This window comes from Nomascus leucogenys, chromosome 8 (genome assembly GCF_006542625.1).
Source record: "Nomascus leucogenys isolate Asia chromosome 8, Asia_NLE_v1, whole genome shotgun sequence".
NCBI classification, from domain to species: Eukaryota; Metazoa; Chordata; class Mammalia; order Primates; family Hylobatidae; genus Nomascus; species Nomascus leucogenys.
Window position 1 is genome coordinate 101,701,901 of NC_044388.1, and position 23,122 is coordinate 101,725,022.

The 23,122-nt window shown below is 40.0% G+C and overlaps 1 protein-coding gene across 3 annotated transcripts in view; it reads right to left on the minus strand.

The window, feature by feature from the left end:
• MAPKAP1 (MAPK associated protein 1) overlaps positions 1-23,122 on the minus strand; it is a 266,480-nt gene that overhangs the window by 130,036 nt on the left and 113,322 nt on the right. For all 3 annotated transcript variants that reach the window (XM_030817823.1, XM_030817824.1, XM_030817825.1), the window contains one exon: positions 14,972-15,144. In XM_030817823.1, coding sequence (XP_030673683.1) covers positions 14,972-15,144 — 173 coding nt within the window. The remainder of the gene's footprint in view (positions 1-14,971; positions 15,145-23,122) is intronic.

Genomic DNA, 23,122 nt, shown 5'->3' on the forward strand with positions numbered 1-23,122 from the left:
GTGCTAAGCAGAGTAGCTAATGTCTATGTTTTATCACATGTATTTTGCTCTGGCTAGAATGAAAAAAAATAATTTTCCTTTATGATGCAGCTTGGCCCCCAGGGCGATGGTGCTGCAAGCTGGACCACTGGGGCCACTCAGGGCAAGGGAATCCAGAAGCCTGGCATGCTGACAAAAGGGTAAGAATTTCTTTCCAGTCAGATTTCTGGCTTCTTCTCTGTGCAAACGGGTGAATGAATGGTTTAAAAAAAAAAAAAAATCAGTGTTTATCTTCTCCGTAAAGCTTTGATTAATGTGAAAAAGAATTCTAAGGCTAGTCTTAAGCTGGTGTATTTTGTGCTATGAATTAGTCGTTCTGTGTCGAGGGGTACTTCAGGGTAAAACATGGGCTTAGAATACCTGTAAGCCCACTTTTCCAGACAAGCCAGCAAGTTGGTCAGTAACAAACTTGAATACAGGTCCCTAAAACAAAAAAACTGGATGACGTCTCCACCTCGTTTTATGCCCTTGGGAGCTTGACCTTTTAACCACGTGGCAGTACTTTCTCCTGGTCTCTGCTTTCCAGGGAACAGGAATTTTAGGGTTCATGTCATAGTCAGCTCTAAAAATCCTATTAAATAGTTAAAAGCCTTTGCAAGCTCAAAACGAACTACTCTAGACTCCTTCTGGGAAAGGAAATGGAGACTGCCCCATGCTATCGCTCAGTAGCTAAGGTTTTTTTGCACTTTCACAGTGGCGGTCCGGGTTCAATTCCCCACCTAGGAAATAAGTCGTTTCTGCTTTAATATCTGCGTGACCTTGTCTATTCTCTTCTCCTCCGTGGACTATCTTAAATTTTCCTTTCTCTGAATACCTGGGAGGTTACCTTTGGTAAAATTCAAAAGCCAGAAATATCAGCTGCTTGGCATAAGAAATTCTAAAAGGACGTTATTAGAGGGTGCTACGGTTAAAATCAGTTTAATTAAAAGTGGATATTCAAGCTCTAACAGCCTCCTTGGGAAAAACCGGAGGCACCAGAGACCCCTTTCCTGGCCCTGTTCTTCCAAGGGCTCCACCCTAAAGCCAGTAATCCAATTAAGAAACTTAAAAACTGGCAAATGAAAAATCTTACAACTACTGTAGTAATCTTCTGTCTTTCTGTGTAGCTACATATGTGTTGTGTGTAATGTTTATATAAAAGAGCTCTAATTGGCTTAAACAAAAATAAGCACTTAAATCAAATATTTTAAAAGTAAAATAAAAACTGTAATGCCTTTTAGTTCATGTAACTTTAGTAATCTTTGGAAAATGAAAACAGCTTTAAAAATGACTGATAAAATAAAAATGTTTAGTCTAAATTATGCAGGTCAGATATTAAGTTGGCTAAATACTTTAAGGTTATGAACTGCTTCTTTAACTTTTAAAAATTGTTTAATTTACCTACCTTAAAGCCATTAAATTCTAGATAAGGCCTGGGGACATGTGGAATTAGCCATGCCCCCTAGCTATACAAAGAAGATTACAAAGAAAGACATTTTATATAAGAAAGGATCTTGTATGGTAAATTCTTGTCCTAAAGTAAAATAACTGGTTGTTTAAAAGGAGGGAGGTTTAGGGCAAGTTTGAAAGTCCGAGTCTCAAATGGTATGGGTAAATCATGAAAAAATTTGTGAAAGGGAATTTATGCAAGAAATGTTGCACAATTCAAAGGTTGTTAGGTCTGCTAAATGCTTCAAAAATGCCACTATGGTTCTTAATGTACAACTTGCCTGCTTTACAGCTAGGTAAGGACTGGGGACATGTGGAGTTAGCTACGTCCCTAGCTATGCTGGAGTCAGACCTTATTTGCACTTCCACCTGGTGTGTCCTAGGCAGGCTCCACACCTAGTGTAGAATTAAAATCTCAAACTTACCAAAGTTTTCACCAAAAATAAAAGTTGCTAAGAGTTAACATTATAACATGCAATTGAAACTACTGAAACCATTTTACATGCAATGTATAAAGAAAGTAAAATTTGTTTTTGGTGAAAGATTATAAGAAATCATGGGAATGTGAATTTTTTTTCTGCCTAAAGTATCAAAGGATTGTTTTAAGTAAGAAAAAAAAACTAAAGGTTTAAACAAGTTGTGAAAGGTTTATAAAAAGTAATTGTAAGAGATTATGTGTGTGAACATACTGGCTAAAGTTAAAGGGGTACTATTCAGTTTTTCCACGAATTAAATTTTAGAATAAAAGCACAACAGGTTTTTCTTAGAGCACTCATCTGCTCTTTCACACACACACACACACACACACAAAGTAAAGGGTTATAAAGGTTTATAAGAATCTTAACTTATGGTTAAACATTAAAATTCAGTAAATATGTCTAAAAGATTTTATTAAAAATTGCATTTAACATTAATAGTACATTAATATAAAGGTGAAATCTGGCTTATTTGGTATAAAAATCATACATTATCAAATGTAAAGTGGTGTTTTGCTTTCTTTGGACTATATGTGCATAAATGTGTTATTGGTATATGTTCCAAATTATGGGAAACTCCTATAATTCTAATATAACTTAGTGTATGTAATTAATCATTATAATTGTTATGTAAAATTTTGTGTGCCACAGAAGTAACCAAATTTCTTTCTCAATTGTGGCTTTAATAGTGGCTGTCCTAAAACTTTTTATCATCTATAGACCATTGTTGTCTTGTTTTAATCCTCTTTAGAACATGGTTTATAATTAACTATAGAACTCTAGCAGGTGTTCTTAAATGCAGGTTTCTAATAACTTCGGAAATTGTTAAGATTAGAATAGAGGAAACAACTTTTAAAACTCTTAGGAAGAGCTGGAATGTTCATGAATATCAAATAGAACAGAAGTTAATGAATTAACTGGACCAGTAGAAAACTTACATAATCTTTTTAACTTTGCTTAAATGCTGCTGACTTGGCCAGGTGCAGTGGCTCATGCCTGTAATCCTAGCACTTTGGGAGGCCAAGGTGGGTGGATCACCTGAGATCAGGGGTTCGAGACGAGCCTGGCCAACACAATGGTGAAACCCCATCTTTACTAAAAAATACAAAAATTAGCCGGGTGTGCTGGTGCATGCCTGTAATCCCAGGTATTCGGGAGGCTGAGGAAGGAGAATCGCTTGAACCTGGGAGGCGGAGATTGCAGTGAGCCAAGATCGCGCCACTGTACTCCAGCCTGCTTGACGGGAGTGAGACTCTATCTCAAAATAAATAAATAAATAAATAAAATATGCTGCTGATCCTTTGTTTTTCAGAGTCAAGGAAACTTTTCATTTGAGCTATTTACAGCTTTTGGCAATTAAGTAAAGTATACTCCTGTAAATAAAATTTGGAGCATATTTGCTTCTCTCTACCTGATTTCTCCAAAATTTGGAAACTATTTGTGAGCATTCTTAATTTATGGCAATATAGTTATTTGCATAAGTGCAATAAGAATCTGTTTTCTTTTATAACAGAACACAATTGAAGAAACTAGTTATTTTACCAAGGCTTTAACTGGAATGGTATGTATAAGGTTTCTGACCTGTGATAAGTAAAGAATGTCACTTTCTAACAGGTCCAGAAGCCCCAAGTTATCTTGGGACCTCAAGAGGAGAGGAATTTACTCAGCTAATAGGTATTTGAGGGTAAAAAACCATGGCTGAGCTTGGTTTTAAGAAATCTTAACTAAGATTCCTTCTATGGAACAGAGTTCCATCAAAGCCAATTTTAAAAGAGCCTATGTGAAAAATAATTATTCTTGCTGCACTTTATACAAATAATTGGGCCAAGTATAATAAAGCAAATCAGTCTTACCATGATTTGCCTTTAGTAAAAATGAAAAACTGGAGAATGAAATATTATGTTTCAAGAACTATGGTACACTTGCTATTAAATTCTAGTCTCATTAGTTTGTTTTTAAGTTTGTTTCTGCAATTTAGGCTAATCCTGCTTATTCCTGTGAACCAATGATGATCTCTGACTTCTGCTCAGAAGAAACAAGAGGGATGGGTAATGTAAAAATCTGGATCAGTATTCTAATTCTGGGCACATTACAACCAGCTAAGAATCCCATATTGGCTTAGTTCCAACAGTTGCCCAGTTCATGTAAAGCCTTCTAATTTAGTTTACTTGGAATAACTTTACTTATTTTGCTTTACTCTTGTGGAATATACTGCTGTTACACTCTTTGTATAGGAATACAGGACAAGCTTACTGAATGTTTTCTTAAATTAAACACTTATTAATCTTCCAGATATCGCCTTTTCTCAAAACTCAAGAGTTATGAATGGACCTTACCATACTGAAGCTTTCTGACTGAGCTCCTGTCTACTCTGAATGCAAGAAACCCTCACAGTTAGGCAGGAATATCATAATCGCTATTCAGCCTGAAGAAGTTACAGAAGATGGATCTTCGTCCCTCTGCAACCCTTGGGATTAAGAGTTCTCTTATAAAAGGGTGGGGGGAAACATCAGAGGTGTGTGAACCAGAGCAACTCCATCTTAAAGAGGAGCTGGGTAAAATGAGGCTGAAACCTACCAGGCTGCATTCTCAGACAGTTAAGGCATTCTAAGTCACAGGATGAGATAGGAGGTCAGCATAAAATAAAGGTCATAATGACCTTGCTGACAAAACAGGTTGCAGTAAAGGAGCCAGCCAAAACCCACCCAAACCAAAATGGCAACAAGAGTGATCTCTGGTCATCCTCACTTCTACACTCCCACCAGCGCCATGACAGTTTACAAATGCCATGGCAACATCAGAAAGTAACCCTATATGGTCTAAAAAGGGGAGGCATTAATAATCCACCCCTTGTTTAGCATATCAGCAAGAAATAACCATAAAAATGGGCAACCAGCAGCCCCAAGGGGTTGGCTATGGAATAGCCATTCTTTTATTTCTTTACTTTCTTAATAAACTTGCTTTCATTTTGCAGTGTGGGATCGCCCTGAATTCTTTCTTGCATGAGATCCAAAAACCCTCTTGGGGTCTGGATCAAGACTCCTGTCCTGTAACAATCCCACTCTGTTCTCCCCATTCTTTGTGCTCCAGCCACACTGACCTTCTTTTGTTCCCTGACCACAACATGCTTCCTCCAGCAATAAGGTGGCTGCCACACTGCTCCATCTGCTGGGACCCTCCCCTGCCCCAACGCCTCCTGTATCACTTTCTTGGGGAATTTCTCCCTGACTTCCAAGCAAAGCTCTCATAAACAGTGTTCCTTTCCTTCAGAGCACTTAATTCAGTTTTAAAGGAAACATTATTTAGTTTAACTATTTGAATTAATTATTTTAGTTATTTGCCCACTTCCTTCAATAGACTGTGGAATTCATGAAAGCAAGACCATGCCTGACCCTACTCACCACTGTATACCCAGCAAAATGCCTGGTATATAGGAAACACTCAATAAATATTTGTTGAATGAATGAATTAACAGAAATGATAAGTGAAATGAGCCAGTTACAAAGTGCTTTTACCCTTGATAATTTCTTCTTCCCCAACAAACTGTACATTTTTTAGTGCAGTGATCACATTTCTCTTGTTCTCCATTTTATCCAGAATACTTAGGGTCTGAAACTCCAAAAACATTTATTAAATGAAAGAATGAAGGACTTAAGCTTCTGAGATTAAACAGAATGCCAAGAGGAGAAGAATGAGAAAAGTATTTCTGACTACAGAAATAGCAAAAGCACTTACGGTATTGATGTTAAAAAGCTGCCAGTAAAAGAATGTGATGCCTTAGGATATATAGGAGCACAGCTGGGAGTCAGAATAGGAAGGGTCACTTCAGCTGTACTGTTTAGGTGAGTAGTTCTCATGATGACTCTAAGAAATATAAAGCAGAAGCAGCAACCCAGAAATGGGAGAAGACACAGGTGGGCATGCAGATGGTAAAAAAAGGGGACTATCAAGAACATACTGAAGAGTTCAAATAACAAAGTTGTCTGGAAATATATAATGTCAGGTCAAACACTGCTAAATAATGTCCTAAGTCCACAGGGCATCAGAACATCATAGCATAGTAAAATTACTTGAGTCATCAAAAAAGGACTAAATTACACTACTACTGCTGAACTACTTACTAATATTGGTTGTGGTAGTAGCTGGCTGTAGTTACAGTAGTTAGCAGGAGCAGAAATGAACATTTATTGAGCACTTGCTATGTATTTTCTCATTTTATTTTCATTACTACCCTGTTAGATAGTTTCCACCCTCATTTTATACATGAGAAAATCATACTACATGGGGCTTAAGTAATTCATTTAAAATCATCCTGCTAGTAAGCGTTAACACCAGAATTAAAACCCAGCCTGTGGCTGTGAATCTCACACTTTCAGCCACTATGTTATATTCTGATTAAGAAGGTACAGAAAGATGTTAACACAATTTAGAGAGCTCCTATGAAGAATAACTCAAATGAAGTTTGGCCAGGCACGGTGGCTCATGCCTATGATTTCTAGTACTTCGGGAGGCTGAGGCAGGATGATCGCTTCAAGCCAGGAATTCAAGACCACCCCAGGCAGCAAAGCTCTTGCAAAAAATTTGTGCCGCTACAAAAAATTTTAAAAATTAGCCAAGTGTGGTGATACGCACCTATAGTTCAAGCTACTTGGGAGGCAAAGGTGGGAGGATTACTTGAGCCCAAGAGTTCAAGGCTGCAGTGAACTATAATTGCACAACCACACTCCAACATAAGCAACAGTCTTAAAATAAATGAATAAAATGTGATGCTTAATGAGATAAGCCCTCAAATAGCTACAAAACCCACCAACTTTCCCTAAGCAGTCTAGATAGCTGAGGTCATATCAAAATGATGCTAATCCAGAGTTATCTCCAATGCATGACTATACCATGTATTGTTATACACTGGACTGTCTAATATGGTGGCCATTAAAAATGGGCAAGAGATCTCAACAGCTCACCAAAGAAGACAAACAGGTAACAAATAAGCATATGAAGATGCTCAACATGATGTAATTAGGGAATTACAAATTAAAACAACAACATACCACTAAACACCTATTAAAACAGCTAAAATTGAAAATACTGATAAAAACCAAATGCTGGTGAGGATTTGGAGCAACAACTCTCATTTCTCACTGGTGGGAATGCCAAATGGTACGATCACTTTGGAAGACAGTTTGGCAGTGTCTTATATCATAGGCTTACCATACAATTTGGCAATCACACTCCTATGTATTTGCCCAAATGAGCTGAAAACTTACATCCACATAAAAATCTGCACATGAATACTCAGTGTCTTTATTCATAATTCCCAAAAATTAGAAGCAACCAAGATATCTTTCAATAGATGAATGAATAAATGAACAGTGGTAAATCCATGCAGTCCATTACTTAACACCAGTGAGAAATAAGTGCATCACAAAAAGGAAGCTTAAATGCATATTGCTAAGTGAAAAAAGCTAGTCTGAAAAGGCTACATATGGTATGATTCCAACTAGATGGCGTTCTGTAAAAGACAATACTATAGAGACAGAAAAAAGGCCAGTGGTTGCCAGCGGTGGTGGGTAGGGTTGAAGAGATGGAACACAGGACATTTTTAGAGCAGTGAAGCCATTCTGTATGATACAACCATTAGAGCTGCACAAGAGTGAACCCTAATGTATAACTACTGACTTTTGTTAATAATATTGGTTCATCAACTTTAACAAATGCACCACACTAATGCAAGATATTAGTAACAGGAGTAAAATGAGGGATTGGAAGGATATGTATGGGAACCCACTGTATTTTCTGTGCAAATTTTCTGTAAACCTAAAACTGCTCTAAAAAAAGTCTATTAAAATTTTTTTTTTAAAAAAACAAAGCATTAAAAATAGTTTTTATGAAGTGAAAATCACTTACATGAGTCAAAAAAGAAAAACCTCGCAAAATTATTAACATATCTAAAACAGAAGGCAAAAGTAAAAGACTGAAGAAAGAGCAAAGAAGAGCAGGGAAAAAAAAAGCTCAGATTGCTGATGAAGCAAAGAAACAGGCAAGACACAATCATAAACAGAACAAATAAGACCGGCTTATACTGAAGTAGAACTGATAATAAAGATACAAAACACATGAATCTTTATGTGAACTGAAAGATATAAAGTGCATGCTGTTGAAATATTAGGAAAAGTTAACAGAAACACACAAGAAAATGGAAACTTTAATGCATTTCTCTTAATCATCCATAGACCAAATAGTCAAAAACCCTAAGATAATAGAAATAAGTAATTAAGGACATTGACTTAATAAGTATATATTGAGGTCCATAACCTATAGAGAATAATTATTTCCAGAACCCATGGAATATTGACCAAAAAATTATAGTGTAGTAAGCATCCAAATATACATAAATCTCTTAGGCAAAAATTTTACAGTCCACATTTTTTGATCAAAATTCAATAAAGAATAACAAAGTCTAAATTTTAAAATTTGACCATTTAGAGATTGAAATTATTTCAGTTAGTTTCTCCCAAATGTTTTCCTCCAAATCAGTGCATCAAAATAAGCAGGAAATAAGCCTAAGTACCATATTCCAGTCTTGCTCAAGAGTTAACAGACGTTAAGTGTAAAGGAGGCCAAGAATTCCTGCCAAATTCTCCATTCCTTCACTGGGGCCAAAGTCTAGTACTATAGACAGTTTACAAGGCACAGAAACAGGAGAACAATATTTTTTTCTTTTTTTTTTTGAGACAAAGTTTTGCTCTTGTTGCCCAGGCTGGAGTGCAATGGCGTGATCTCGGCTCACTGCAACCTCCGCCTCCCAGGTTCAAGTGATTCTCCTGCCTCGGCCTCCCGAGTAGCTGGGATTACAGGCGCCTGCTGCCACCCCCGGCTAAATTTTTGTATATTTTGGAGAGACAGGGTTTCACCATGTTGACCAGGCTGGTCTTGAACTTCTGACTCAGGTGATCCACCCACTTCGGCCTCCCAAAGTGCTGGGATTACAGGCGTGAGCAACCGTGCCCGGCCCAAGAACAATATTCTTAAATGGTTTTCTTGACAACCAGGCTGAAATTGGTGGGCCAGTCTTCACGTGCATCCAGCAATTCCCCCTCTGTGAATGAAAAGCTCTTTCACAGGGCCAACCCACTGGAAAAGATCAAATTAGGATCTATTCCAACACTAAGTACAAACAGGCTAGAAAGAAAATACCTCACATTACACTGCACGACAGGAGGAGATCCCAGGGATTCACTTTACAGACTGTATTACACCAAACAAACCTGAGAAATCCAATGTCACTAAGAATTGTAAAAAATTTCAAAAGACCATGGTTTAGATTCAATGTAATTGTGTAATTCGAAATATGGAACAACTATTTAAAAATGTCATATAATTGTAGTCCAATATCAACACCAGGGAAATTGACATTGGTGCAATACTGTTAAGACTATAGACATTATTCATGAAACAACAGGTGCTGGAGAGGATGTGGAGAAATAGGAACACTTTTACACTGTTGGTGGGAGCGTAAACTAGTTCAACCATTGTGGAAGACAGTGTGGTGATTTCTCGGGGATCTAGAACTAGAAATACCATTTGACCCAGCGATCCCATTACTGGGTATATATCCAAAGGATCATAAATCATGCTACTGTAAAGACACATGCACACATGTGTTTACTGCGGCACTATTCACAATAGCAAAGACTTGGAATCAACCCAAATGTCCACCAATGATAGACTGGATTAAGAAAATGTGGCACATACACACCATGGAATACTATGCAGCCATAAAAAAGGATGAGTTCATGTCCTTTGTAGGGACATGGATGAAGCTGGAAACCATCATTCTGAGCAAACTATCGCAAGGACAGAAAACCAAACACCGCATGTTCTCACTCATAGGTGGGAATTGAACAATGAGAACACTTGGACACAGGGTGGGGAACATCACACACTGGGGCCTGTTGTGGGGTGGGGGGAGGGGGAGGGATGGCATTAAGTGAAATACCTATTGTAAATGACGAATTAATGGGTGCAGCACACCAACATGGCAAATGTATACATATGTAACAAACCTACACGTTGTGCACATGTACCCTAGAACTTAAAGTATAAAAAAAAAAAGACTATAGACATTACTCACTTTCTACCAGTTTTTACATGTACTTGTGTGTGTGTTGTGTAGTTCTACACATTGGATTACATGTATATATTTGTGTAATCATCACCACACGCTATTAGAACAAGATACAAGATACATCACCACATGCTATTAGAACAAGATACAAAACTGTTCCATCATGAGAGAGAAGCTCTTTTTTACCATCCATTTTATAGTTGGACTGCCTCCCTAACACTGTGCCTATCCTCTGGCAATCAGTCAATTGTTCTCCATCTCTATACTTTTGTCATTTTGAGGATGGTACATATATGGAATCAGGTGATATGAAACTTTTAGAGATTGGTTTTTTTCACTATGTGAATCCACCCAAGTCACTACATATATGAAAACGGTTTGTGCCTTTTCTCTTGATAGTAGTATTACTTGGTATGGATGTACCACAATGTTTAATCATTTACCTGCTGAGGGACATTTAGGTTGTTTCCAGTTTTAAGTACAAATAAGGCTGATATACACATTTGTATACAGGTTTTTATGTGAATATAAGTTTTCACTGCTCTGGAATAAATGCCCAAGAGGCAGTTGCTGGGTTGTATGGTAAATTCATGTTTAGCTTTATAAGAAACTGCCAAAGTATTTTCCAGAATGACTATACCATTTTACATTATCAACAGAAATGATGTATGATAGAGTTTCTCTACATCCTTGCCAGCAATTGGTGTCATCACTATTTTTTATTTCAGCTGTTCTAATAGCGTGTGGTTTTAATTTGCATTTTCCTAATGGCTAATGTTGCTGAGCATCTTTTCATGTGCTCATCTGCCATCTGTATGCATATCCCCTTCAGTGATATGTCTGTTTATGCCTTTGCCCATTTTCTGATCAACCGTCTAAACTTTCTACTGTTGAGTTCTCAGTTCTTTACCTATTCTATATATGTCTTTAGTCAGGTATGTGGTTTACAAATATTTCCTTCCAGTGTGTAGCTTGTCCTTTCATCCTCTTAACAGGGTCTTTTGCAGAGCAAATATTTTTAATTTTAATGAAGTCTAACTTGCTCTAGGTCTCAAAGATTTTCTCCTGTTTTTTTTCTTACATTTTACATTTAAGTTGTGATTTATTTTTAATTAATACAAGATACATGATTTAGGTTGATTTTTTCAGCTTATAGAAGTTCACTTGGTCCAGGACCATTTATTTAAAAAAAAAAAAAGTCTCTTCTTCCGCCATTTAATTTGCATGTATTTTTAACATCAAACCCACTCATATCTGTCTTCAGTCCTGAGAAATTCTTTGACATTATCTCTTCAAATATTGCTTCTCTGCTATTCCCTTCCTTCTCCACTTCACACGTGGGAGCCTTTGAATCTTTCCTTCATGTCTCTTATCTTTCATTCTTTGTACCTCTTTATCTCTTTGTACTATATCCTAGGTTGAATTCCTCAGTATCAACTGTCCTTCAACTCATTCTCTCTTGAACTATGACCAGTCTAGAGTTTATCCCAAAGTATTTTTTACATTAATAGTTGTATTTTATATTTCCAGTACTGTACTTTTAATTGGTTCTTTTCTAAATTCAAATTTGCTTGCTTTTGTTTCATAATTTCCTAGAAGTTAACCATGAATGTTATTCCTTCCTTCATCTGTTTGGTGATCTTAAACATATTTATTTGAAATTAATTTTCAGATTGCTTTACTATATTCTGTTCCCAAATTCATCTCCTGATTATTGTCTGTGTTTCTTGGTACTAGCTATCCTCGTGTGCTTTGGAATTTTAATTTGCTGAGCTCTTCTTGAATGAGAACCCTTGCTTGCTCTCTCCCTCCACTCACTGTCAGTGCGTTTACAGATATTGCCACCACCCTCCACCCTCATCCAAACAGAGGCCTCCAGACCAGAACTAGGTCTTACACTGACAGCTCAAGGTTCCTGTAATACTAGGGATAACATAAATCCAGCCATGCCACAGTCAGGTCCTGGTTGCACTGCTCTCTCTATTCCTTGGCACCCCAGAAACACAACTTTAAATGAGCCACAGACCCAAGCAGCCTTGTTCAGCTTCTTTTCATAGGTATGACAGTCTCACCCCAGCTTCTAGTTTCTGTCATTTCCTCTGGTCCCCGTCCAGGAATGCAGTTCCTTTGGTCCCATACCCTCACGTAGTATTTCCCACTCTTTTTGACACCATGACATATGGAGAAAATAACAATATTTGCACAGTACACAGCTAGATGGATGAGACTGTTCCCTCACCCAGGAATGATTGGCTAAGGGCTCTGATCATCACCCATGCCCTGACTAGCTGCCCTGAAGCCTGAGAAAAATCAGTATTTCATACACTGGTAAACTCATCCACAGCATGCTCTAAGGACAGTAATACCCTAAAATAATGGACTCCTAGCACACTCTGCCTGTTTCTGTAGTTGGTTCTATTTCTAGTCCACCAGGATGCTTACCTTGTTATTAAAGTACAAATATGTTAACAGAATTTCATTTACTATTATTATGTATTTGGAGCAGAATATAGAATTTAAAGCATGAACTTGAAGGTCTATCACAACCATGCTTTTCCCTCTGTCGGAATGCCCTCCTCTCAACCTCTCTACATGACTTTTTCCTACTGCTCCCTCAGGTATCAGTTTAGATGTCGTTTAATCAAGGGAGATTTTCACGACTCCATTTTCACCCCCAAATGTGGGGTTAGATCTCCTTGTAAGCACCTGATTTTACATGTAATTGTATTGTATTGTTATTACCTATTTACCTTAAACAGAAAGGTCCCTGATGGCAGGAACTGCCCCTTTCACTTCTGTATTTCCAGATCTAGCACAGTGCCTGCAATAAGTACAAACTCAATAAATATTTTCATTTCACCTATAACAGAGTTCCATGGTGGAGAGGATAATGTAATAGTGAAGAGATGGAGCTCTGGAGTCAGAGATTGTTGGGTTTTAATACTAATTCTACCACTTATTATGTGACATAAGAAAGCTACTTAGTCTCTGTAAGTTTAGTTTCCTCATCTATAAAATGTACATTATAGTTCAATTCCTATCTCTGTTACTTACTAGTAACCCTGGGCAAGTTCCTCTCTTGATTTCAGTGCCTGCCCTAAGTAATGTTTTAAGAATTACACCAAAGGCTGGGTGAGTTGGCTCACGCCTGTAATCCCAGCACTTTGGGAGGCCGAGGCGGGCGGATCATGAGGTCAGGAGATCGAGACCATCCCGGTTAACACGGTGAAACCCCATCTCTACTAAAAATACAAAAAATTAGCCGGGTGTGGTGGTGGGCGCCTGTAGTCCCAGCTACTCGGGAGGCTGAGGCAGGAGAATGGCGTGAACCCAGGAGGCGGAGCCTGCAGTGAGCCGAGATCGCGCCACTGCACTCCAGCCTGGGTGACAGAGCAAGACTCCGTCTCCAAATAAAAAAAAGAACTACTTCAGACAACATCTATAAAGCCATTTGTTCTGTGACACCTTTTCCTGTTTCCTTGTTCCCACTTCATGCAGAAAAGGGAGGACCTGACAGCTCACCCTTGAGGAGTGCTGCTGACTGAACCATTTTCTAAGCCTAGGTGGCATCTTGGTGAAAGGCTTTCTCTGCCACCAGAGCTTTGTGTCCACAACTTATTCAGGCAAAGTGGAGGGCAATGTCAATAATAATTTGAAAAAATGATTTTATGTGTCATATTAAATTTACCTAACGAAATTTAATATACCTAAAGAAAAATAAAAACAACTAACTGCTGACTGGATCATGCTAACTTTGAAAATGTGAGAGGGGAAGAGAACATCTCCATGAAAATCCTTCTTTTGAGACGGAGTCTTGCTCTGTCACTAGGCTGGAGTGCAGTGGTGCGATCTTGGTTCACTGCAACCTCTGCAGCGATTCTCCTGCCTCAGCCTCCTGAGTAGCTGGGATTACGGATGGCCGCCAACATGCCCGGCTAATTTTTGTATTTGCAGTAGAGAAAGGGTTTCACCATGTTGGCCAGGCTGGTCTCAAACTCCTGACCTCAGGTGATCCGCCTGCCTCGGCCTTCCAAAGTGCTGGGATTACAGGTGTGAGCCCCCGCACCCAGTTGAGAGTCCATTTTTAAAATGAAGGCATCTACTACATTTTGCTGTGTTCTAAACCCTACTGCTGGAAAGGGCATGTAAAACTAGAAGAGAATGCCTGTCAGATAAGAAATTCAAGTAGGGGAGAGGCAATGCAGCAAAGCACTTTAAAGTTCAAATTATAATATAGAGGCATAGAGAGGCTACTTTCAAGCACTACATTTTAAATATAATTATTTAATGAAGAACAGAGCCTAGCGACTGAGAGAAAATTAGAGCCATTAACTGATAAAGAAAACTAAAATTCAGACCAAAGGTTCTATAGATGGCAGAAGGAAATAATGCAAAAACCCTGGCATCAAACAGACCTGGAATCAAATCCTCACTCTGCCATCTCTCACTGTGCAACCTTCAGCCAGTAACAGCTCTGAACCTGAGCTTCCACCTCTGCAGAATGAGGATCATTACCCTTGCCTCCCAGGGAGCTGGGAGGATCAAACGAGATTCCAGATACCAGCTATGAACTGCCCTGCCCAGTGCCCAATGCATGGTTGGTGCTCAACAAACATCAATCCCCTCCCGTTCCCTTCCAGGTTGCTTTATTAGCAGGGATAAAAGGGTTTGGAAATTACTAAAAATCCATGTTCCCATGTCTGTAATTCACAAACTTCTAAGTCTATTTTGCAAGCTGATTCTCTGAGATGCAGAGGCACGAGATCTGGTGAGCACCCAGAGCTGGATCAGTGCAGAGGTGTGGTTCCAGGCCAATGCCTAGAAAGACTAACCAGCCTAGAAGACACCTTGGGTGGCCAAGAGACCACCAGAAACTAGAGCAGCCAAAAAGAGAATGGATTACTTGAGCTTCGGCTCCCGTCCTTCGCTTGTATACTGCCAGCAGATGAGCCCGATCAGGTCCTGCACTCTGGCGCTGGCCATTGTCACCACGGTCATTGGCAGCAGTCTGTCCTGGCTCGAGTGCAGAGGGAGGTAGACATCGATCTTCTTGGTTGCTGTTGTACCTACATGACCCTGTGGACAGAACACACACATGAGAGCAAAGCACACTGCCAGTTATACAGACCCTACTGCTCTCTGGGCCTGTGGGCAGCACAGCCATTTTTCATCCTTGCTGTACAGACCTGCTGTGACCGTGGAATGGTCCCAAAGTGGAAACACTGTCTAGTTTCAAGGATTTTTTTTCCTTAAATTTTCATTTTATAATAAACTAATGGATCGGGATCTGCCACCAGGAAGGTAAATGGGCACTACAACTAAGAGGAACACATTAAGAGTGGTGAGCAGAGTTGATGCTTGGTGTTAGGCGGCTGGCTTTGCTACTAACTCAGTGCATCCTTGGACCTTAGCACTGGGTGCCTCTCTAGCAACTGCTATGTCCCCCCTTGAAACAATGAGATGAGCTGCCTGGGAAGCTGCCATACTCTCCCAGGAAGGATTTAGGCCCGCAGCACTGAAACAAGTGCTTGCCTTCTCAGAGACTATGGGGGCTAGTTCCACCACACAGTACATCTGTTACCTTCAGTACCACACAGGTTCGAGGGCCCTTTGGTCCTCCATTATTACCCTAACCACCAACCCCAACCCCACACTGCTGGATATATCTCCACTCCCTCCCATACACCTACCACTCCTCCCGCCTGCGTCTTCCACTCTGCCCTCAAGAGCTCCTGCGCTAATCAGCCAACACCCATAAATCCTCAGCTGCTTTTTAAAATGATTTCCTCTACCTCTTGGACTTCACTGAACCTGCTGTTGAGGATACTGCCTCCTCTGCTGTCCTGTTAAAAGAGAACTGCTTTTTTTTTTTTTTTAATAACCCCTGCACCCTCAAGGCATACAAGAGTAGGTATCCTAGTCCCTGCTAACACTTCCAATCTAGCACTTTCTCTTTCGTGAAAAAATCATTGTTCTCTTGAGACCCAGGCCATCCCATGACACCATCCTCTCCCCCTCCTTTTGTGTTTCTGTTATCCGCCAACCTTCTGGCCATTCCCCTCCCTCACAGAAGGCTTGCACGCTGGCTCAGTCTTCCTTCCCACCCACGCAATATGTTCACTACACAGAGTATATAGAAAAATGTCACAGAAAACGAGTTCAAATCGGAACACTTGATTGTCCCTCACTCCCTCCTATCCCAAGTCACAACAACAGCCCCCCTTATTTTAATAATATGTGCTGCCACCACTAAGCCAGCTGCCCATCTCAATAGTCTTGATGCTTCTTCCTCCCTCACACTGCCTATCTACTCCATTAGGAAGTTCTAATGTCTCTACCTCAAAAATACATTTCAATGGGGAAAGTACAGTCTTTTCAACAAATGATGCTGGGACAAGTGGATAGCCACATGCAAAAGAATGAATTTGGACTCCTGCCTCATACCATATAAAAATATCAATTCAAAATAAATCAAAGATCTAGATGTAAGAGGCAAAACTATAAAATTCTTAAAAGGAAACAGGTGTAAATCTTCATGACTTTGGATTAGGCAACAATTTCTTTAATATGACACCAAAAGCATAAATAACAAAATAAATAAATTGAACTTCATTAAAACTAAAAACTTTTGTGCCTAGGCCAGGCGCAGTGGCTCACGCCTGTAATCCCAGCACTTTGAGAGGCCAAGGCAGCGAGATCACTTAAGGTCAGGAGTTTGAGACCAACCTGGCCAACATGGTGAAATCCCCTCTCTACTAAAAATACAAAAATCAGCTGGGCGTGATGGCAGGCGCCTGTAGTGCCAGCTACTGGGGAGGCTGAGGCAGGAGAACTGCTTGAACCCAGGAGGCAGATGTTGCAATGAGCCAACGTCATGCCACTGCACTCCAGCCTGGGCAACAGAGGGAGACTCCGCTCAAAACAAAAACAAACAAACAAACAAAAAACAACTTTTGTGCCTAAAGGATACTATCAAGATAGTAAAAAGACAATCAAAAGAACGGGAGAAAATATTCACAAATCTTGTATCTCGTAAGGCTCTACTATCTAGAATACATTAAGAAGTCTTACAATTCAATAAGAAGACAAAATTTTTTAATGGGCAAAGATTTGAACAGACATTTCTCCAAAGAAGATACACAAATGACCAATAAACACATGAAAACGGTTTCGTATCATTAACCATAATGTAAATTACTTATTACTCACTAGGGTGGCTATAATTTTAAAAAAAGCAAAACCTCCAAACAACAACCCAAAAAACCCTAAAAATAGCAAGGATTTGTGAGGATATGGAGAAACTGGAATCCTCAGACGCGCTGCCAGTGGGAATGTAAAATGATGCAGTCATTGTGAAAATGTTCAGCAGTTTCCCAAAAATGAAACATAGAATTACCATATGACCAAGCGATTACATTCCTAGGTGTATACTCCAGAGAACTAAAAACATATGCTCACACTGAAACTTGGACAAATGTTCATAGCAGCATTATTTATAATAGCCAAAGAATGAAAACCACCCAAATGTCCACTAACTAATGAATGGATAAACAAAATCCATACAATATTATTCAGCCATAAGAAAGAATGAAGTACTGATAGACACAACATGTATGTACCATGAAAATATTATGCTAAGAGAAGGAAACCAGACATGAAAGGCCACTACTGTATGAACCCATTTATATGAACTGTTCAGAACAGGCAAATCGATAGAGACAAAAAGTAGATTAGTGGTTGGCAGAAGATGACAGGGGTGGGAAATTGGGAGGTATGAGGTTTCTTTTGGGGGTGATGGTAATGTTCTGAAATTGGCAGTAACAGTTCATAACATTGTTAATATATTAAGTACCACAGAACTGTACACTTTAAAATGGTTAAAACGGTAAATTTTATGTAATGTTTTATCTTAAGAAAAAAAGTGAAAAACATGTATTTCAAAACCATCTCACTTCTATCTCCACTGCCACCAAAATTACCATCAGGTCTCACCTGAACTATTGTTAACAGGTTCCAAATTATTCTACAGTACTCTTGTTTTATCTGATTTGTTCTCTATACACAAGTTAGATCTGTTTTTTAAACTCAGATTTGATCGCACTATATCCTGTTTAAATTCCTTCGATGAGTGGCTCCAAACACCGTGAACAAAATCCAAACTCCTTGCAACATCCAACAAAGCGCCACATGATCTGGCCCCGTCTACCTCTTTAACATCATCCACTGCCACTCCCCCACTTGCTCATCAGACTTTGGCTACACCGGCCTTTTGGAAGTACCCTCAATATACCAGCACGTGTGCCTGTGTGTACCTTGCTTGCATTTCCCACTTCCCAGGGCTTAGCAGGTGCTGTTCACTGTATCTAGAGAGGCTCTTTTTCATGGCTTTGCATGCGTGACTCCTCATCCTCTAATGTGTGCCCTTGGGAGGTTACTTAATCTCTCTGTGCTTCTGTTTCCTCATATATAAAATGAGGAGAATGGTGGGACCTACCTATCATAAGACCCTTATGAGAATTATTATTACTTATTATTATTATTATACAAGGCTCAGCTGTCACTGTTAACACTCCTTTTGCAGTTATTCTCTCACACATGTCTTGTTCATTTCCTTCAGAGCGCTTAACAATTGAGATGATTTATTTATGTACATCTTTAGTGTATGCTTTCTCCATGAAGTTTCCTCTGAACTTCCTTGAGAGCAATGTTAATGTCTGCTTTGTTTACTGTTCCATACATAATGCCTGGCCCTGTGCCTGGCACACAGAAGACCCTGAGGAAAAAATCTGTTGAACTACAGAATGAATGTATGAATGACTCCAGTGCCTGCCAGGACACATGGTAGGAACTGAGTAAATGTTAGTTTTCTCCATCCCTCTTGCCCTTCCTCTATGGGTCCATTTCCTGGTCATAGATGAAAGTGGAGGGACTTGAGCAATCATGTGATTCCATCTTTAACTCTATAATTCTATCATTCTGAGGTGAAAAAGTTCAGTACAGGGAAAGGAAATTATAAAGTCAGTTTAAAAACATTTTTAGAGTAATTCCACTTTGCATATGACCCAGCATCCATCATTAGATCGACTGATTTTTTTTCCCTCAGCCTCATCTGTATGTTAAAAGCAACTACCAAAAAAAAATAATTCTCCTACATAATGCATGCACCCACACTCGCTCTCTCTCTTGCACGTGTGCACTCTCCTTCTGTCTCATATGCAAACACACGTGGGCACATACAGATTCCCTTGCATGGTTTTCAGCTCTGAAATAGTAATTTCAACGGCTAACAAAGACTTCACTAAATAACAAGTGTTTTGGCCTTGTCAGGCAGGCAAAGGGTTACAGTGCAAACAGTGGGAATCTTTCTGGAGTGGGTTGATAGCCCTCATATTACCCTCCTTTTCAGACACAGATCAGTTGCTTGTCATTGCTCTCTCTTTTTATTTCTTGTTATTCCTCTTCCTCCAGAAGCACTAGACTAAGGAGCTATAGGGATCACAGTATCTCAAGATATGAAGATTCAACGAGATGACAAATGTGAATGTCCTTCGTAAACTGTAAGGTGCTTTAGAAATGCAGAGCAGTATGCCAGAAAGGGCCTCTGTGTTGAAATTTGACCCATTTCTATTACTCAAGCCACATGAGGCCAAGGTCACATGAGGCCAAGAACGGGTACTGCAGGAACACTAATAATACTGACTATTGTAACAAGAGCTAGCATTTAGGCCAGGTGTGGTGGCTCACGCCTGCAATCCCAGCACTTTGGGAGGAAAAGTTGGGTGGATCACCTTGGGACAGGAGTTCGAGACCAGCCTGGCCAACATGGCAAAACCCCGTCTCTACTAAAAATACAAAAATTAGCCGGGTGTGGTGCCGGGAACCTTTAATCCCAGCTACTGAGAAGGCTGAGGGAGGAGAATCGCTTGAAACTGGGAGGCGGAAGTTGCAACGAGCTGAGATGGCGCCACTGCACTCCAGCCTGGGTGACAGAGTGAGACTGTCTCAAAAAAAGAAAAAAATATATATAACTCAGATACCTTACTATGGCAGGTTAAGTAATTTTTATCAAAGAAAAAGAAAAGGGCAAGATGCAGTGGCTCAGGCCTGTAATCCTAACACTTTGGGAGGCCGAGACGGATGGATTGCTTCAGCTCAGGAGTTTGAGACCAGCCTGGGCAACACAGTGAAACCCCGTCTCTACTAAAATACAAAAAATACACATGGAGTGCTGTGGCACAGTCTCAGCTCAATGTAACCTCCACCTCCCAGGTTCAAGCAATTCTTGGGCCTCAGCCACCCAAGTAGCTGAGATTGCAGGCGCGTGCCACCACACCCAGCTACTTTCTGTATTTTTAGTAGAGACAAGATTTTGCCATGTTGGCCAGGCTGGTCTCGAACTCCTGACCTCAAGTGATCCGCCCGCCTCGGCCTCCCAAAATGCTGGGATTACAGGTGTGAGTGACTGCGACCTGGCGTAACCTTTATATTATAGCTGAGAAAACCAAGGCTTAAAAGGCTACAGTCATCTGCTCAACATCCAATAACCAGGTGGAAGAGCCAAGACTCAAACCTCATATCAGCCTGACTCCAAAGGCCCTACTGTAAACACCAACGCCTTCTTTCCCTGGACTTATTCTAAATGTAATCAGTTCCTGCTCTTCAAGGCTTAAAAATGGTCTCCCTCTTCTTTTCCCCACAAACCTGAGGAAAGCTTCGCCTGAGGAGCTGCTCGAAGAGAGCAGTTAGGAGATTGAGACTCCAGGAAACCCTGCCACTGTCAGTTGACTGAAGGGCAGTCACCACTGTTTAGGAAATGAGGACAGATGGTTATATGGTACTCATATGAGTACCACAGAGTACACTCCTCTATTTAAAGAGTACAGTACTCTTTACTATCCTCTATTTCATAGTAAAATAGAAAGTGGGGCAAAAACTATCGGAATCAATATGACAGATACTTATTACATGAATGAAGCACTTTACCTTTTTAATCTTCTAATTCCATCTTGAGGAACTGATGATGGGAAAAGTGCCTTACACACTGAAATTACATATTTTTTAATAAGGAGAATGTCTTCTGAAAAAGCTCAAGGTGGTGGCAGTTAGCTCTATCCTAATAGTCCCTATATTGCAATATTTAGAAGGAATCATCTAAAACATAAAACAATCCATCAACATAATAGAAAGTAATTAACTTATTTAAAAAAATAGTGACCGAAGGATTAAAAGTATTCATCACACATCAAGGCAAGCAGTATTCCATAGATGTCTAAATATGAAAAAGCAACTAGAAATAAACAAAGATCATATCATACAGTTTCACTGCATGGCAATTTATGTGTTCCACCATACAGGACTGGGGAAACGGAGGCATATTTAGAGCACAGGGAAGCGGGCAACACAGAGAAAGTGTTGCCACAGGGAAACTGGCTTAGCTTTATGTTCTCATTCTCTCATGCATTCAACAAACACCAGCTGAAACATCATGTGGGCTCTGAAGACAAAGTCCACTGACATACAATGCAGACCAGACCCTCACCAAACTGTTCTGCTGAAGGTCTCACTGTACAATGTCATGAAAGCTTTAAGAAGGGGAAAGTCTAGTCTGTCAAGAGAGCCCAGAAGCAACCCAGGCTAAAGGGGGCTAGTGAAAGCCTCTTAGATATAGAAATGTACTATCCCATCCAACAGAACCTTACCCAAGAAAAAGATGCTTATTGTATTTACCTACTATAGCAATACACCAAAAGGTGAGCAGGAGTTCCCTCTGAGACATGGGATTATCAGTGATTTTAACTTTCTGGTTTATAGTTTTCTGTATTTTCTATAATAGACATGTATTACTTTTATAATTAGAAACAAAATTATAAATATTATAAACAAAAAAGGAGATAAAAAGAATAAGAGTACCATTCAGGGCTTAAAAGTTTTAGGTGAGGGAAAGAGAGGATCGATTTTGAAAATGTAGCCTATGTTAAGGGATCAAGTAAGCATCATTAAGAACATACTATGTGCTGGCCGGGCGCAGTGGCTCATGCCTGCAATCCCAGTACTTTGGGAGGCCGAGGCGGGTGGATCACGAGGTCAGGAGATAGAGAACATCTTGGCTAACATGGTGAAACCTCGTCTCTACTAAAAATACAAAAAATTAGCCGGGCGTGGTGGCGGGCGCCTGTAATCCCAGCTACTCAGGAGGCTGAGGCAGGAGAATGGCATGAACCCGGGAGGCGGAGCTTGCAGTGAGCTGAGATAGCGCCACTGCAGTCCGGCCTGGGCGAAAAAGCGAGACTCGTCTCAAAAAAAAAAAAAAAAAAAGAACATACTGTGTGATGTGACAGGCCGTTGGAAAAAGTAAGTTGAAATGTAACTCAAAAAAAAAAAAAAAGAAAGAAAATGTAACTCAGGGCTGGGCATGATGGCTCACACCTACAATCCCAGTACTTTGAGAGGCCAAGGCGGGCAGATCACCTGAGGTCAGGAGTCCAGACCAGCCTGGCCAACATGGTAAAATACAAAAATACTAAATATACTAAAAATACAAAAATTAGCCAGGCATGGTGGCACGTGCCTATAGTCCCAGCTACCCCAGAGGCTGAGGCACAGGAATCGCCTGAACCCAGAAGGAAGACGTTGCAGTGAGCCAAGATCATGCCACTGCACTCCAACCTGGGTGACAGAGTGAGACTGTCTCAAAAAAAGAAAAAAATATATATAACTCAGATACCTTACTATGGCAGGTTAAGTAATTTTTATCAAAGAAAAAGATAAGGGCAAGATGCAGTGGCTCAGGCCTGTAATCCTAACACTTTGGGAGGCCGAGACGGATGGATTGCTTCAGCTCAGGAGTTTGAGACCAGCCTGGGCAACACAGTGAAACCCCGTCTCTACTAAAATACAAAAAATTAGCCAGGTGGTGGCGTGCGCCTGTAGTCCCAGCTACTTGAGAGGCTCAGGCAGGAGAATTGCTTGAACCTGGGAGGCAGAGGTTGCAGTGAACCAACACCATGCCACTGCACTCCAGCCTGGGACAGAGCGAGACTGTCTCAAAAAGAAA